Source organism: Corapipo altera, unplaced genomic scaffold (genome assembly GCF_003945725.1).
Source record: "Corapipo altera isolate COAL_440 unplaced genomic scaffold, ASM394572v1 2b, whole genome shotgun sequence".
In the NCBI taxonomy this organism is placed as follows: Eukaryota; Metazoa; Chordata; class Aves; order Passeriformes; family Pipridae; genus Corapipo; species Corapipo altera.
The window spans coordinates 12,048,330-12,066,576 of NW_020884874.1; the positions used below are offsets into that span (position 1 = coordinate 12,048,330).

The following is an 18,247-nucleotide window of genomic DNA, read 5'->3' on the forward strand; positions in this document are numbered from 1 at the left end:
TGAAAGAGTGTTATGTTTAGCATCTTTCAGTCTTTCTTTGATACTACTGGTTCAAACATATATGTTCTCTTTCATTAAATAGCTAAAGTTCAAGTGGTTTAAATCTTATTTTTTCAAACTACAGAACAGCATTACTCACATACCAGAAGGCTAAGTAATGTCTGGGATTTATTAAATCATTCAGCAAAGTTGACCACAGACAGTTGCATATAGAACAAGTACTGGAAGAAAAATAATCTATGATGATGTTCATTATACTATAACACAGACAGACTGAGAACCAAATACTTGGTATCATTTCTGTCTCTGCAATTATTATATTTCTTTTTAAACCTTTAACTAGCTTGACAGTTTTGGTTATAGAGGGTTTGAGAGGAAATACGTAGGTAAGTTTAATTTGAAATCTTGGTAAAGCAACTATGGGCTATAAAAAGATAAATATTTATTGATGACTTAAATGAATAGGTAACTTTTACTGCCAAGTTACTGTTGTTGTACACTTGTAGAAATCTTACATTCCAAGTGTATTTGCAAAATTCTATTACAGCTTTATTTGGCAAAAAGAACATTATTGAAGCTGGAATTGGAACTCAGGGGGTTTTTGTGTCTGTTCCTAGTATTCAAAATACTTATGAATCTTTGCCAGTTTTATCAATCTCTCATAGATAAAGTGCTATTGGTGAAACAAGCAAAAATTACAAAATGAATGTTACTGATCAGACAGTGCTAAACTAAAGTGTCAGAAGTAATTGAAAGGTGTTCTTGGGAATTTCAGGTCCTTACCACTGTCTAAACAGTAAACTCATTTTACAATCCCAAATTGAGGATCTAAAAATTGAGCAAAGACAGCAAGAAATAATTATTTCCTGCATAAAACTATATTCTGTAAATTCTGTATTATTAACTGTTATGAGCAAAAGAACATCAAACAAAATAACTATGACAATTCCATAATAAAAGAGAAAAGTCATGCAAATTTATTTGTGCTACAGCATATCCTCTTGGTTTGATTGGGTTTTTTGGTTAATATTGCGTTACAGCCCAGGGAAAATTTTAAACTTTTCTTTACCTTTTTTAATTTGTTATCTGCACATAAAAGGATATTTGTTGTGTGGTTTAAGTGGTTTGTGAGCAGGATTGGATAACATAATTATGTTTTAATTTTTTTAGAAGACTGTGGGACATATTTCCCAGAAGTGAAAAATCATCCAGAGAAATATTTACAGAGATGTCCAGAGTCTGTAAAAAAGTGGCTGAAACAACTGAAAAATGCTGGGAAGATTCTGCTATTAATTACAAGTTCTCACAGTGACTATTGCAGGCTCCTGTGTGAGCATGTTCTTGGGTAAGTGCAAGGTCCCTTTCAAATTATATCTGCCAGACAGCAACTGGAGATAAGCCTGAGCTATTGGGAAGCTAATTGGAGTTTCTTAAAGTATTGTGAATTATTTGGTTCTGAGATTTCTGGTGGGCCCCTCTCTGATAAAGTGTGACAGGGTAGTCGAGACAAAATAGTGCATCTCTGAGCCTGTGAGCTGTATCTGACCCACAGCACATTTATATGCTACATCTTTTTGAGGGCATCACTATGGGATTGAATATGTCAGGCCAACACGCAGTACATCATCTGAATCCCAGTTTTATCATAAACTTTTGCTAGACTGTCTTATTTAAGCCACTTCCTTTCTGTGCTTCTCCAGCAGTAAGTGCAGCTAGTAGTACTATTTCATTTCCTTGTAGCAAATCTGCAGGAAAAGCTTACAAATACTTCTTCTATTGGTGCATGAGAAATGTGCATTTACAGATCACAGTAGAAAAAATAAAACAGGCAGTTCTTTGCACTTGGCAACTAGTTGAAATTGTAGTTGCTGATCACAACAGCTGTTTTTAGTGTAAGATAAAGAACATGACTGGTCAAGTTAAATTCAGTGAAATTCAATAGAACCATCACTTACACACCTAGAAAAAAATTAATCAGTGATGCAAATAGTTAGAAGAAGAAACAAAGTATTTCAATGTGAGCCAACATTGGCTAACACAGGATATGCCAGGGATCAGCAGAGTGAATATGGCAACACAGTAAGAAAACAGGTGGTAAGGTAAAAAACAGAGCTATCCTCCAAAACCAGTCCTGCCAGTATCACTTCCCTTTTGTACTCTCTAGGCTAAATGCTAAATGAAGCATTTGCTGTGCCAGTTCTCACTACCTCACATGAACATTATACTTACTCATTTGAAGGGTAAATCTACCTCCTCACAAAAAGCAGTTCTCCTTATGAGTAAGATACCTGTGAATTAACTCTTTTGTGTTGACCAGTCTAGCTGTTTTCTAAATGAAAATTCGGTATAAAAGTAACTTCTTGGCCTCATATACTGATTTTGACTTTCTTTTCCATGGTGAATAGTGTTTCAGCTGTTTCAGGCAGCTGTAGAAATCCTACTGGAACACAGTAAGTAAGGTATCAGAGCCGATCAATTGCCTTTCAAAAGACAGAAAGAGATGTTCTGCTAGAAGGATATTGCATCACTCTGTCTTTCCACATAAGTGTAGGATGTTCTGTGGTTTTTATTACAATCGTGTTTTCCAGTGACTCATGCAGCGTGGCTTCCAAGTGTTTTCTGGAGTACTCCACTGTCCATTAGACATTACTGGAGTTTTTTCCTAAAAATCTAAGCTTTTATTAGTTTTGTTTGTTCCATGCCTCTTGTATCGGACAAAAAGACTCTACTTACCTGTGCTGCTTTTTGCTGTACTGGAATATATTTTAGGTTCACACCTATTATCTCTGTCCTTAACTTTAATTTGACCAGGCTAACTGCATTTTATTCTTTACATCAGCCCTTACTAATTGCATCTACATAGACCTCTGTTAGTTTCTATCCCTAGTTCTTTCAGTTAATCAGTGTGATACTGAGAAGTCCAAAACTGTATAGTAATAAATAAAAAAACCCTAATGATATACAGAGATGCATGTAAAATTTTAGCCGCCTACTCCTAATATCCTTACCTTGTAGCTGTTTACTTTTTTGCATTTTTTAAGTTCCTTTTTGGCTAAGAAATTATTGTCTTCATAAAATCTGTGCTGGGAAATTCATACTTAAGTGTATCATTTACCTGTTTAATAATCAAAATATCCCAGTTGTGTTCATCTGGCCAAATTGTCCTTAGCTAAAAGACATTTTGGTAGGCAGAGGAAGTGTAAGAGAAAATTTCATTTTGAAATAAAATTAGAACTGTTTTCCAGCCAGAGCACACATGTACTGCTGGGACCAGTGTATAAGGCATGTAAACCTACAGAAGCAAGTACCAGTTCGTTCACACAGGGAGTGTCACGGTGTGACTTTTCAGTCTTACCTGTCATGAGAATGCTTGTCCACTTAACTGAATGTTTAAGTGTTGGCAGGAGCACACCTAAAGACAAGTCAATCATCACATAGTCACTGAAGTCAGGAGTCATTTCACCTTTTCAGGAATGTTAGCCATCTAAAAGCTGAAAATTTTTTGAAGCTGGTCATTTAGTTTCCCTCTGTGGTTACTGGAGAGAAAACACTGGGCATATCCTTGGCAATTCATTCTATATTGTAGAATTATGTCTGAAACGAATGGGATGAATTACCTTCTAAGAATGTGACTGTTTCTCCATTGGCTCTGCCTGTGGTGTCAATCCCTATCTGTGAATTCAGTGTGCAATTTTTAGATCGTTAAAGTTATGTGAGATACATCCTACCCTTTGTCTTAGCTGTGTATTGTAACCACAGGCCACTCTACGAGGTAGTAACTGGAACAGATTTGATTTATGTGTATTGTTACATGGTAATGTAACACGTCTCTCATAAAACTAGTAGCTTTGTACATGGGATTTAATATGTTTCAAAAAAGGCCACAGATAACACATCTCGTCACACAAAACATACAAACATGTTTTTCTACAACAGAGCAATAAAAAGTTAAGAAATCTTTTGAAAACTCTGTTTGTTCTGTTTCAATTTTTTTTATACAAAGCACTTGCCACTGTTCCCAGAAATCATAGAGTCATAGAGTCATTTAAGTTGGAAAAGACCTGTAAGATCTTTGAGTTCAAGTGTTAACCAAGCACTTCTGTGTTCACAGCTAAGCCGTATCACCAAGTGGCACATCCACACATTATCTGAACACTTCCAGGGACGGTGGTTCCATCACTTCCATGGGCAGCCTGTTCCAATGTCTGACCACCCTTTCTGTGAAGAAATTTTTCCTAATATCTTATCTAAACCTCCTCTGATGCAACTTGAGGCTATTTCCTCTCGTCTTCTCACTTGCTACTTGTTCTCCATTGTGCTCCTGAAGTGCTTACTTTATTTTACAAATTCAAGCTTAATGTCCCTATGGAAGCATTATTTGCACTGTAGGATAGTTTGAAAAGTTTATCTCCATCTATACTTTTCACCTAAGGACAGAAGAGCCATGCCTGTTCACTCAGCTTCTGGAATTTTCCATGCAGAAGCACATTTTTAAAACACAACATTATCATATTTGATGTTGCTTCTTTCAAAAAGGTAAAGGTTTGCATATGGTCACAAATGTAGAAAAACAGACAAAGCTAAAATTTAATTAGAGGAAGGAAATTTAAAGGACTTTTATTTTAAGGGTGGAATGTAATTTTGAGCACAAAACAAAAGTTTGAAGATAAGCTCATAGGGAGAGCATTCAGTTTTTGAGTTAAGATATCTCAGTCCCATGTAGGACTGTGGATTTTTTGAAAGTGACACAGTTATAGTTTACTTCTAGCAAACTTCCTCTGCTGCTGATAGCATGTGTGGCAGGTTGACCTTGACTGGAAGCCGGGTGCCCACCCTACCACTCTCTCACTCCCCTTCCCAGCCAGAGGAGAGAGTAAGGTGGAAAACAACTTGTGGGTTGGCATAAGGCAGTTTATTTAAAGCAAAAGTGAAGGATAACACGGTTATTCTCTACTTCCCATGAGCAGCGATGGTTGGCCACTCCCGAGCAGCAGGGCTTCAGCACGGGTAACAGTTCCTCAGCAGGCAGCCATTGGAGACAATTAATACCCCCCTTCCTGCTTCTTGCCTTAGCTTCAATATCTGAGCTGATGTCACGTGATCTGGAATACCCCTTTGGTTAGTTTGGGTCAGCTGGCCTACTTGTGTCCCCTCCCAGGATCTTTCCCTCTATTGAGGAAGGAATGTTACCGTGCTGATGCTGTGCTCAGCAGTAGCCAAAACAGTGGTGTGTTATTAATGCCCTTCCAGCTACCAATGCAAAGCACAGAACTGTGAGGGCTACTATGAGGAAATGAACTCCAGCTCAGCCAGACCCAATAGAGCATGTCAGTGCCTGTGGCCATCCTCAACTTGCCATCTGTGATTTCTTTTTTCCATGCAAGAGTATCCATCATTTTTGTATGTTATAGGCAATAAAGTCACCTAAGCAATGAAACAATTCTAATAAAATAAAATACATCGTAGAGGAGGGATGTTTACATTCTCTTACATACCATGCTGAAGCATTCAATCCCGTTTAAATTGATGGGATTTCCACATTTCAAATACCAATTTGTTTATAGGGATCTAATGAGCTTTGAAAAACCTGAATTTAGTAGTGTGATTCAACTGGCAGATTAAGACTCAAAGTTGGTAGGTGTTTATTTGTAACACCTAACACATCTAACCTCCCTGTAACCAGCAGGGATTTAGTGAGAGCAACCAGTGGAGTCTGAAGAAGGAGTTCAGCTATCAAAATGGCATTTCAACTTTAGGGTATGTGAAACCATACTTCATTGACTTCATTGACTTGGTTAATTAGATCTCTGTTGTCTGCCAGTGGCATCTTAGATACCCATTAGACCTGTGCATACCTACATTATGGATACCAACCATATAAGCACCTGTGTTTAAGTGACTTCAGTTGCATCCTATCCCATCACTTCACTTCATATATTCTTCTTTGTGAAGAAAGTCCCTCATTTATATCTTTCTGTGTATATCTATGCATATGTTGCCATCTGAAATTAAGATATGTCATCTATTACATGTTCTCCTGAGATCGAGGAACGTCTTTTTACTAATAATGAGTGATCTCAAAGATACAGCACTGTAGGTTTTGACAGCCTCAGGAAAAGGAGGGCAATAGTGACATGCAACAAGTATTGGGGAAAAAAATGTGATAGAAGCAAGTGCCTTAAAGAAGTGCTTTGATATTTTCTTAGGTCTTAAAAAGTATTTAGTAGTTAGCTAATTCATTAGTTTAACTAATCAAATTTCCTTTACTTTCTAGGAATGATTTTGAAGAGTATTTTGACATTTTGATCACAAATGCTTTGAAACCTGGTTTCTTCTCCCATACGCCAAACCAAAGACCTTTCCGAACTCTTGGTAAGTTCAGCCGTGACCCTCTTCTCATCTGCTTACCTTTATGAAGAAAAAAAAAGAAAAGAGAAATAAGGCAACGGAACAGCTGACATGGGGGTGAAAAGTGAACTCTACACTCTTAGCATTCTGTTAAGACTGAAGAGCACTGAGAAATTAAGAATTACAGTGCTGAACACATATAAAAGGCAGTGCTGTGACAGTCATTAAAATTACATTGGTGCTCAGATATTGCATATTTATGAAAAAGAATCCTTTTCTTTATTGTGATGACAAGGTCATGCACCTAAAATTAAATTTTGTTCTCAGAAAAAATATAGCAGAAATATTTAAAGAATTTAAAGGAAATTCAGAGAATGGTACAAATAAAATTACAAAACTGAAGGAAAGGATTTATGATGGAAATCCGACAGTATTAAATGTGTTTTCTTTGGCTAAATAATGACAGAGTAGGTGAAAAGGGAGTACCCCTATACTCAATTTAATTAAAACAATCTGACAAATTTGGTAATGTTGTCCATTAGGTAATTACGGTTGTAACATAAGAGTTTTATAAGAACAGTGTTTGTTGAACTACAAATAACAATAGTAATGTGGCTGAAGATAGTTAATTTTTCCGTATTTTGGTAAATACCTCTATGATTAAGTGTTACCTGAAAATTAACCTTATATCCAAAATAGCATGAGGCAGCATATATTGAACCATATTTTATCATTTTATGACAGGAAAGTCGGCATTCCAGCCCAAAAGAAATTCTCTTTGTGGAACTTTTACAGTAAAACTAAAACAAGCTGCAGAAATATATACTGAAACTACATTTTAATGTTTCGCATATTTATATAGGAAAATAAGTAAGAAATATCTTAAGTGTGATTTTTAAAGAGTTAGTTCAAATCATTGCCAAGCTGACAATCTGAGAAAAAATAATCTCAGAAGGGAAATTGAAACTATTCATATGAAAGGAGGCAGGGGAGTAAAATCATAAAGAGTGAAAAAGAGTCAGTTCTGCAACCATTTTATTTAGTTTCATACAATGCAAATTGAAAATTAAATGTAGTTCATTTTTTATTATTTTAAACAGTCTGATAAGCCTGACTTCCTGAGGAAATCCTGCTGTGTCCCTCTGTCAGTAATCCAGCCAGCAACTTTTAAACCCGTTGGCTAGTTTCAATAAATTTAATAGACAGTAAAAAAGCTCCAAAATACATTTGGGTTTTTCATGCAAATAAGGGCAGAATAGAAGAAGGAGACGAAGTTACTGTCTCCATTTTGTGTAGCATTGGCTTAATCACTATATTAAATTTTAAGGACCAATTTTGATGAAGCTGTCTCTTTCTCATGCTTTTAAACAGGAATAGCATTCTCTGGACTCCTCCTATTAACTTAGTGCTTTTCACTCACTTTGTATCTTGGCACTGCAAAGAGGCTCACATAGCACTTGATCACTCGTTACATGAATACCTTAGAAATGCAAAATAAAATGTAGTTCTGGACACTTCACTATCTAAACAGATAAGGGACACAAACATAACTAAAGCAATCATCAGATAAATAATTTGTTGAAACAACTAGCCTCAGAGTGGATATTTTTTAATATAATTATATTCAATTGACAGTAAGTAGTTTCTTCTGAAAGACCAACCAGAACATTCAAAGCAAAGAATTATGCACATAGGACAGGCTTTTAGAGACATGATTTGAAGTAGTGAAGAACTTATTTAAGAGTCTGTGAAGTTTAAACCACAAAAATAGGAGTATTTATATGAGAAAATGCATGGAATAATGTATACAACCATATAACTTCAGAGTAGTCACTGATAGTTTCACTCAGTCACCCCAGATAGCTAGGAACACATTTGATTTCTGAAACAGGATACAGTGAAGCTTCTAATACATTGAGGGGGAGCAGTTTTCCAGTTTCCAGAATTTTTTTAAGGCTTTCTTTCATATCAGAACCACTGAAAATTCAGAATTTCAGTTTCTAGTTTCTATCCTCCTTTTGCCAATATAGATTTACAGCAGAAGAGTTTGGCCACTGTGCTTCACATCAGGGAGAGAAAATTTCATTATTTTTACTTTGAATAAGGAAAGATCTAGAGGTGAACATCATAGTAAATATTTTCTTTAAGCACAAGCTTTTGCTAGTATAATTTAGGGGGTAAAAAGCTTCAGTAGGTGAAAGAAAGCTTGTTCCATGAAGAAGTGTGTTGCAGAAAGTGAACTGAAGTAACTGCTTATCATTGCTATCCATTTCTCCAAGTCTGAGTTTCAGCCATGTTCTTCAATTCATCGGTAGTTCTGAGCTGCAGTAAATTTCTAATGATACTGTAATTCCTTCTGTTCCAAGGGAATTGTGTTATAAATGGGCTTAAGGATAAGGCACAAAATATGGCATGTGTTCTTAATTTCAAACACCCCAAGTGTTGCATTGTGTACTGGAGTTAAATGTTATTTATCTGTAACAGGAATTCTGTTGCATATTTACTAAAGGAAAGGTTTTGAACAGTACTAAACAGACATATAAATTCTTTTCAGTAAATGAGTTCAAAAGGCAGCTGTGTTCAGTAAACATTTGAAGGAGAACAAGAAACAGGACAAGATGACAAAGGAGGCATTGTCTGTAAATGTGATATCGGGTAACTGCTCTGCAGAAGTGTTTTTTTAGTAGACAACTAATTTTAGAGCTAATCCATTTAGAAACCATGAAAAATTATTTTAATTGCTCAATTAAAATTGCATCACTACTTCATTTGAATTTCAAGATGTGCATCATTTAAAGCAACCAAAACACTCTTTGAAATCCTGAAAGATTTGTATGACTGCTTTTTATTGAACTGGGACACTGAAAAGCACAATATTTAATTATTTAATTTTTCATTATTGTCTTTCAAAGTGCTATTCTGTTAAGTAAAGGAGCAGTTTATGTGTATCTTTACAGATTTTAGAACAGCTGCACTTATTTTTATCTGGAAAAACCATTTTTATAATTAGGGGGAACTTATGTAGCAAAGCACATAATTTGTGAGAACAGTGCTATACATAAAAAAAACCCAGACTTACTACCATAATACAAATATCCCATAATTTACTTGTTATTCACAAGGTTATATTTTCTTTTACACAGGAAAATCCTTCACATGGTTCTTGAAAGTACTAATAATATCTTGAGCTACAGGATCTAAGGATCAAGTTGAAAATGTTTGTGTAAATCCTTTGTTGACAATGAAGGATTTTCTTTGCTTTCAACAGCTACATCCAGCTTAATTTATCATTCCATGATAAATGTAAGGACTTGAAGGAATATAAACAGAAAATGCAGTTGTGACTTATATGATAATCTGCAACACATGAAGATTTCTGTAAAATTTTACAACAGAGTTTTCCCTTTAACACATCACTTGTTAATGTATATCAAATTACTAGCGTGACTGGCAGCTCTGATCATTGTCAAATACATTTTTTTACAATCCAAAATAACAATTGAAATGCTAAAGATAACCTTTAATTCCCTCAAAGCCTCCTATAAATCTGTATGCGCAGGGAATTCTGCTTGATCTTTAATAAGACTTATATATATTTTATTTCCAACTCGGGCGCAGTTACTGTCTTTTCTGATTTTTTTTTTTTTTAATAAATTGAAAATGTGTTGCAGATTGTTTCAGTTTCTGAATTTACAACACATATTTAAAAATGTGTGTATATCCTCATGTATACGTGTGTATATATGTACAGACTGAAAACAATCCTTTAGATGGAATGTCAGTGGATGCTACATTTCTGTGAGATTGTGGTGCCTTTATCCTATGCCCAGAGAAACAAACCCACTCGCCTTCTCCTGCAGAGAGTCTCAGGTTTTCAAAGCCTACTTTCAGTTGCATTCCCAGGCTGTCTGCCTTATTCCTGAACTCGAATTTCTGTCCAGCTTATGGTGCCTCTGCTGCATCATGTAGCTTTCAATTTAAGAAACTCTTTCAGTCCTCCAATTTTGTATGATTTTCTGGTAACTGACGTTTCTGGCATTTAAAAATTCTCTGCAGAAGCTTTTTACCTCCTTCAGTCATTCTTCTCTAGCCTTCCAAGAATACAGGAAAATTCTATAAGCTGAAAGGACCAATTAGAAAAGAAAATAAGGAGACAGGATATAAAACAATATACTTGTAGACTGAAGACCATCTTTGATTACTAGGGATTGCAAGACTTCAGAAGTTGGTGATCCCATGTCTGTCCTCTTTGAGTTTTCTTCTGTCATCTTTTGTGACATCTGGGCTTGACTACTGCCGAGATGGGCTGCAGAACTGAGTGGAGAATGAGAGCTGATCCTATATAACTATTTTTTTTAATTTATATTCTAAAGCTTTTTAGGCCTGAGGAGTGGTATCAGGAAGGCAGTGCCTTCCTTCATATAGGCACTGTGTAAGGCATATAACTTCTTTCTAGATCATTCTTTTTATTTGAGATTTCTGTCTTTACCACCAGAAGAATACCAAAATACTACCCAGTTTTATATTTTATAATAATATTTTATTTTTATATTTTATAAGACCTTTAGTAAAACTGTAGAATATATATTAAAAATGTGGAAATTTTGAAACAGATTGTATTACACTATTATATATATAATTTAAATAGTCTTGCCTTATTCACTCAATTGAAGAACATAAATGCCACTCTAGAAAATTCTGATTAAATTTTTGACCAAAACACATTGAATTCAATCTACAGTATAATCACTATAACTGCTGTATACTAGGTATTTCAGTTACTACCTCTCCCAGTGAAGGCTGCCTTGATAAGAAAAGAATTATTTTTTTTTACATCAAACTGTGAGGTTAAAACATGAAAGCATAGCTACTCTTTTGGGCTATGTTAATTGTTCCCATCATGTCTTCTAACCAATCTTACCTTGCATTATATCATCAGATCTTCATATTTAAATGTAGATTCAAATTTAAATTTAAAATAGTTTTAGATTTATCCTTTAGCTCATGACAGCACAATTGTTGGTATTTTCATGCATAGACTTGATGTCTGATGAAGAGCTCACTCTACCAAGAGGAACCTGGTCTTTTGCTGCACCTGTGAGTCCTTACTCAAATAGATGGGTTGTGGTCCTCAGTCTGCAAAAGCTGTCATATTTTCCACAGGTTTGGTCTGTACTGAACTCCTCCAGCCACAGGTCACTGCAGGGATTAAATAAGATTTTTTCTTCTGTTGTTTGATATGGATTCCCAGTGCATCTTTATCCCTGAACACTGAAGATCAGATACCCACTGCTCCTTCCAGGAGCAGCAGAGGAGATGGGGGGGAAGGAAAATCTCCTGACCTAAATGTAGAGGTGCACAAGGGCAGGTGAGACAAAGATGAATCAGAGAGATTCATGTCTAGGAGAGCCAGGGGATGGGAAGGGAGAGCAGAGCAGAGCAGCACGAGGAAACATACAGAGAAGAGGGATTTCACTCTGATGGGGTTTTCTGAATTTCAGGTCTTTGCTTTCTGTCTTCTTCTGTTGCCTCAAGGAGGACTTTAGAAATAAGGCTTATGTGTCAAACACATAGCTTAAAATTATGTACCCGTGTCCTGCATTAACTGGGCCTCCCAACTGGCCCTGCAGCCACAGCAGGGGAGGCAGCACTGTCTTCACAGAGGGCTCAGGAAGCCTTTTGTGGGGAAGCCCACAAGGGGCCTCTTCTCACATCTCTCAGTAGGCACAAACAGAATAATAACAGCACCAGCAAAGGACAATCTATATAATCTTCCCCTCCAGTGACTCAGGGTGTTCCTTTATGTAATGCAGCTGTGCTTTTTGCCATTATTCTAGAGATGGTGACTCTTCATATCAGTCTGCCTGAAAATATTCTATAACATGAGGCCACAAAATAATGCATTTTTGCTCAGAGCTTATGAGAGAGTGGCATGTAAAGATTGCCCTGGCTGCAGACTGCATTTTTCGAGAGGTATAAAGTCTGTAACTGTTTCCCATATGTCTTCTAAAGTGACTGCCCTCATATTGTTGTAATATCCCACAGTGCCCCATAGCCTTGAAAAGCAATGTTATTCTTTTTAAGGCAAATGCTGTTCAGTGATTCTTTAAAGTGTGTTGGCACTGTTTTCCGTGTTTTCTGGCTATTTAGGAAAAAAAAAGAAATATTTTAACTAATAATAGTGGTATTTTGTACTCTAGCTTTCAAAACTAGAACTTTCGATAGCTCCAGGGATCATGACATTAATATCAGGAGTCTCTTAATGCTTTAGTATCAGAAACAGGTTCTGTATTAAGCTGGCAGTAGGAGGTCCATTGTTTGAAGGCATATAATACCTTGTTCTATGCACAAGTCACCACTGAGAAATAATTTCCTACTCTTACCTCAGCCAAGGATTTTCATTTTATCCATCATTTCTGGAGAAAGAGGAATTTCTTTTTAAGCAAATATTCCACGTGGATGATTATATAGAAATATCTTCATGATAGATAGAATCTGACCATTTTTAATTTTTATTATGAAAAACCATAAGGATTATGGAAGTGCCTTATAGAGGTGATTCCTTCATCTGACACCCTCTTTGGCAGCATGATCAATGCCTGACTCCACTTTCTGAAAAGCAGGCTAGGGTAGGCCAGTAGGGCTGACAGTGGGAATCACTTACAAAGAAATTTCATCTTATGAAGCAGGTTTTGTTTTCGTACAGGTATTCATCATCCAGTGATGAAGCTCAGAGAGTGTTTCCTAAAATTTACAATGTCAAGCTCCCTGGACGACTCTTTCACCTCCCACCCTTGGTTTAAATGATCTTAGTCTAAAACTATTCCACTTTGTGTACTGCCTTTGCACAGATACTTTGCATCAGTACGCCACAGATTTTTTTTCTGACAGTGTAAACAGCTGTTTTAGGGACTTCTGGTTTCCCAGTATTATAATGCACTGTAGACAATTGTTTGTAGACAAACAAAAATCCATACATGTTACCTTGCAATCAAAGGGATTTACCATTTAGTCATTTTAAAGTTTGCTAGACAGTACCTGTGTGTAGTTTGAAATAAACACCTTGGGAATGATTTGAGAATAAATGTCTTCAATTGTAATTAAGCCATAGAATAGGGAGGATGGGAGACTGTGGTTAAGGATCTCTTTTCTAACAGTAAATTTTATTTAATGTTTGATAAACATAGGATTAGTTGACAGTAATAGTCTGGATTTTGGGTTTTACGTAAATTGGTCTGTGTGAAAGTATTTAAAACAGGTATAAAAAGCAAAATGAAGTTGGGCCAGCACATACATCCTTTTGCAGAGCAGACTTTTAAAGTCACAGGCAGACACAAAACATTTTTAACAGATGATTGCAAAATGTTGACATAAAGCGTCATTTTTTCTGATAGCTTTCAAAGTCCTTGACTCCCATAATTTGATGGTCATTGCCTCATAAAAAAACAAATGTTTTGTACATTTATTTTCTATTACGGAGACAATGAATTAGAAATTGAGGACATGTGTTTGATTACTAATTGGCAGTATATAATTTACAACCCTTTTGTAAAATAATTCAAGGAGACACTCCGCAGTTTGCACTTGATGGTATGTGTATCCAGTGACACAGTTAAACTGGTATAATTTCTCCAATTTGTGACTCTGGAGTAGTTAGACCATGCAATAGCCAAAGGACAATTTTCCCTTAACAGTACATCCCTCTTAGCAAACTGAGCAGGGAAGCCATTCCTTTCTCCTAGGAGGAGGAATGGAATGAGTGTGTTTTGTTCTGTTTATCTGGATTTTTTTTTTTAATGTACTTTACTGGTATTTACTTCAGAAGTGCTGTGAGGCCAGATTGTCATCACATCATTTATACAAATTCTCACCAATGATAGGTTTCACTCAGGCATTTTACAACACATCAGGAGGTAGAAGTCAAGCAGCCAAGCTCGGTTTCTGTTTCTATCCGGAGGGCACAGTGTTGGCCTGACTATAGCAATTCATTGGAAACCTGGAGCATGGGTCAAGTGCTGGGATTTCAACTGATGGCCTCTCCTAACTGGTATGGGAGGTATCTGGTTATCAGCTGAGTTGACCCTTGGAAATTGGGTTGAGTGCTCCTTCTTGAGCTCCTCTGGTATATGCCTTAACCATATTAGCCAGAGGAGCTACCAGGACACAGGGATAATTCTTTAACATTTAGTCTGTTTACCTAGGCGTTGAGGTTTATGCAATCACATGGCACATGTGAGTAGGAATTTCTGTCCATCCCCTACTGCAAATCTCTATCAATAATGCAATTTCAACCACATTTGAGTGTGGCCCAGTATTCTCAGAGATGCTGCAGCCTCAGCAGGCTGCAATATCTCTGAGAATACTGGGCCACACTCAGCAGGCTGCAGAGGAAAAAAAATTATTCTGTCACTGCCAATGCAAAGAAAGGCTGAAGTGTAAACTTACCCTTGATTAGATACTGGAGTATCGGTCCACAAGAGCCTAGCCACAAATGACCTGCTACTGGAAAAGCACCCATGAGACTTTCTACCTTATTAGACACTCAGTGAATCCAGTGAAACTGCAAGACACAACTTCATAGGAAGATGGGCCCTATTATTTCCACTGTTGTTCATAAACAATTCCTTGTCTATTTAATTTTTTTAAAAAATTTAATTATTAAAAAAAAAATCATGGAAAAATAGTGTCTTTGAACTATGGCATCTGAGATTAATGCTGAGCTGCAGATGCATTTTCCAATGCCCATCCTTCTTTAAAAGAAAAAATGATAGTAAATGTGTCAGGCCAAGGTTTGCATAGTGTTCAAAATACCTCAGAGGATAAAAGGAATAAGAAGTTTTTCATCCTAAAATCAAAACAGTGAAAAACTGTAACTTTCTTCAGCATAAAGACAGCATGGTTTGCTTCAGCTGATTACCTTTGATATTAAATAGCATGTTTGGCACAAAGCTGATAAGAAAGCTAGTTCAAAGAAAGCTAAAACTGCTGTTTTCAAAAGCATGGTATCAACAATATTCCTTTTGTTAAAACTGGAAAACATGCTTAGCATAATTGCTAAGTACTCTAAACCTAGAATTCTTTGTGCATGGAGAGTTCATTTTCCTTTTCAAAAGGAGTTACAGTAACTACTGCAGTACCACTACTGCAAAGTTACTGATTATATCAGGTTATATTTGAAGCCTGGATAAAGCTCAAACCCCATTTCTTTAAGGTATTGTGCAAGGACATGATAAGAATCAGTCTCTGTCTTCGAGGAACCCACAGGCAGACCAGATAAAAAAGTGGTAGAAAAACAAAAACACTCGCTTTTCTGTTAGAGCCAAGGAACCAAGATAATGAATGACTTAACCTATAATCGTATCTCTGGCAGATCAGCATATTCACCTAAGATATCTAATGTCCTAATCCAGAAGCAATAAAGAACTGTAAACTGAGTTTGCATAAGGACTCCACCAGTCTTGACTGTGAAAATCATTTTAGCCCTTTTCAAAGATTTAGCATAATGGGAAAATTAAGATAACATAATTGCAATTCTGCTGGATTTACTTTTTACGGTTCAGTGACACATCCTATATAAGTTCAAGGAACTGGACCTATGAGCTTGATGTCTTCTATACTGAAATTATTCAAATTATTCAATGGTTATTCAATAATTATTTCAAAATATTGAAAGTAATAAACTAGATTAATTGTTTGTTTTGGAAGACAGTTGCATCAGGCCATGTTTATGTTTCATTTTAATGGAAGAAACTTCTTCATAGAGAAGCATGTCAAATGCCTTTAAACACATATGTCACGTGATTGTGAGGTCATCAGAAGTCAACATCTACAAAAAATCCTCAATCATAGTTTTGTGATCACCTTCCAGTGTTGCTACTTTATTGTCTTTTATATCAGGAAGTTAGCAGAGAATGGAACTGTGATACAGTCTAATCAGGAGATGATAAGACAGAGAGATAAGGCAAAAAACCTCCACATTTAGGAAGCCAAATTAATCAAAATATGCAGCTTCTTTTTACAGCAGAATGAGCTGCTAAGGGCCTGTCAATCCCATCCTCTCTCTGCAGTAAGTCTCTACAGATCATGAATTGCCATATCTGAGTCTGTGTTTTCAAAACCAAAGCCTAAATGCCTAAATGACCCCTTTATATTCCAGAGAAGACTGTGTTCATCAAATAGATTGTTTGACTTAAGGGAATTCTCCAACACATGAAAATATTATTAAGAGGAAATGATTTTTTCCTCCATATTCTCTGAGAAAAGACAGAATTTAGAAGCAGAGCAGTCAGCATTCAACATAGGCCACATTTATAGTGTGACGATAATGTGTGATGCATAAAAATACCTGGGATTTATGGAAGTTTTCACACTGAGCATGGAGACCCAGTTCTGTATGGAAGACAAAGGCAAATAAACGTCTTCCATACATGAGCAAGACTCACCAAGCTAACTCTTGTTGCAGCAGTAGTAGCACCCATTCTGAAATTATACCTCCAGTTCTCGTGTTTATACTTCCATGGAAATGCTGAAAGTTTGAAAAAGTTGCCTAAGCATTTACATCTGAGGGACATGTAGCTCACTTAATTTAATTTATCGCAGTGGTGTTAAGATGTCTTAATGATCAAGTAGTTTGTGGCTTCTTTGCATTGGTAGCTCACACCAGTATAATAACTGAAGAATGTCCAGCAATTACTTATACAGATAATTCGATTCAATATCCAGAATTCTAGACTAGAAGGGTGTGGGGTTTTTAATATTGCTTCTGGTTATGAATGTTATTTCACCTTCATTCTATCTCCCAGGACACATAAGAATGTCCATCAAGAGTGTCCATGACTGGGAGGGAAGAACTAAACTGGAAATTTCAAAAGTCTGAAAGAAACAGTAGGGAAACAAACTATACACAACCCAATAGCTGTTCTGTCACTAAGAGAATACATATTTCCTTTTGATTTGTGTATTTTTACTATTATATTGTTAAACAGATACATTTTATTTTGTCCATTGAATAATAAAGGTCCCACTGGAAAACTTAAACATTCATGTAGATCATTACGAGACTCTACTGCTGTTTCTTAGATGTTACACCCTTGGTAGATTATTCAAAACCTGGCTTTTCTTCTTGCTAAATCTGTATCAGGGAACTTGATAGCTTTCAGAAGCTATTTTTTTACATGAATTTGCAAGCCTCTCTCTGTTGTGATTTAACCGCAGCCAGCAACCAACCCCCACACAGCCACTCATTCACTCCCCACCATTGGGACTGGGGAGAGAGTCAGGAGGGTAAAAGCCAGAAAACTCGAAGGTTGAGATAAAGATAGTTTTTAATAGGGAAAGCAAAAGCTGCACACTTAAAAAAGCAGGGAATTAATTCACTGCTTCCCATGCACAGGCGGGTGTTCAGCCACCTCCAGGAGAGCAGGGCCCCATAATGCATAGTGGTTACTTGGTAAAACAAACACTATCACTCCAAATATCCCCCGCTTCCTCCTTCTTTTTCCCACTTTATATACAGAATGTGATGCCATATGATATGGAATATCCCTTTGGTCATTTTGGGTTACTTGTCCCAGCTGTGCCTCCTCCCAAATTCACGTGAACCTCCAACTTTCTTGCCAGCATGGCTGTATGAAAAGCAGGGAAGACCTTGGCTCTGTGTAAGCCCTGCTCAGCAAAAACATTTCTATTATCATTGCTGTGTTCAGCATAAATCTGAAACACAGCCCCATAGTAGCCACTGGTTAAGAAAATTAACTCTACCCCAGCCAAAACCAGCACACTCCCTCAAACAAAAATTGACTCAGAATTACGTTGTAAGGGTTATGCCATATGTTGAAAATCACAGAGGTCTGTTTTGAAACAAATAAGTACCAGGAATAGATATAGAAACCACACTGAA

The 18,247-nt window shown here is 36.5% G+C and overlaps 1 protein-coding gene across 2 annotated transcripts in view; it reads left to right on the top strand.

Moving 5' to 3' along the window:
• Nucleotides 1-18,247, top strand: part of NT5DC1 (5'-nucleotidase domain containing 1) — a 139,451-nt gene that overhangs the window by 86,256 nt on the left and 34,948 nt on the right. For both annotated transcript variants that reach the window (XM_027632638.1, XM_027632643.1), the window contains 2 exons: nucleotides 1,171-1,345; nucleotides 6,275-6,372. In XM_027632638.1, the coding sequence (XP_027488439.1) occupies nucleotides 1,171-1,345; nucleotides 6,275-6,372 (273 nt within the window). The remainder of the gene's footprint in view (nucleotides 1-1,170; nucleotides 1,346-6,274; nucleotides 6,373-18,247) is intronic.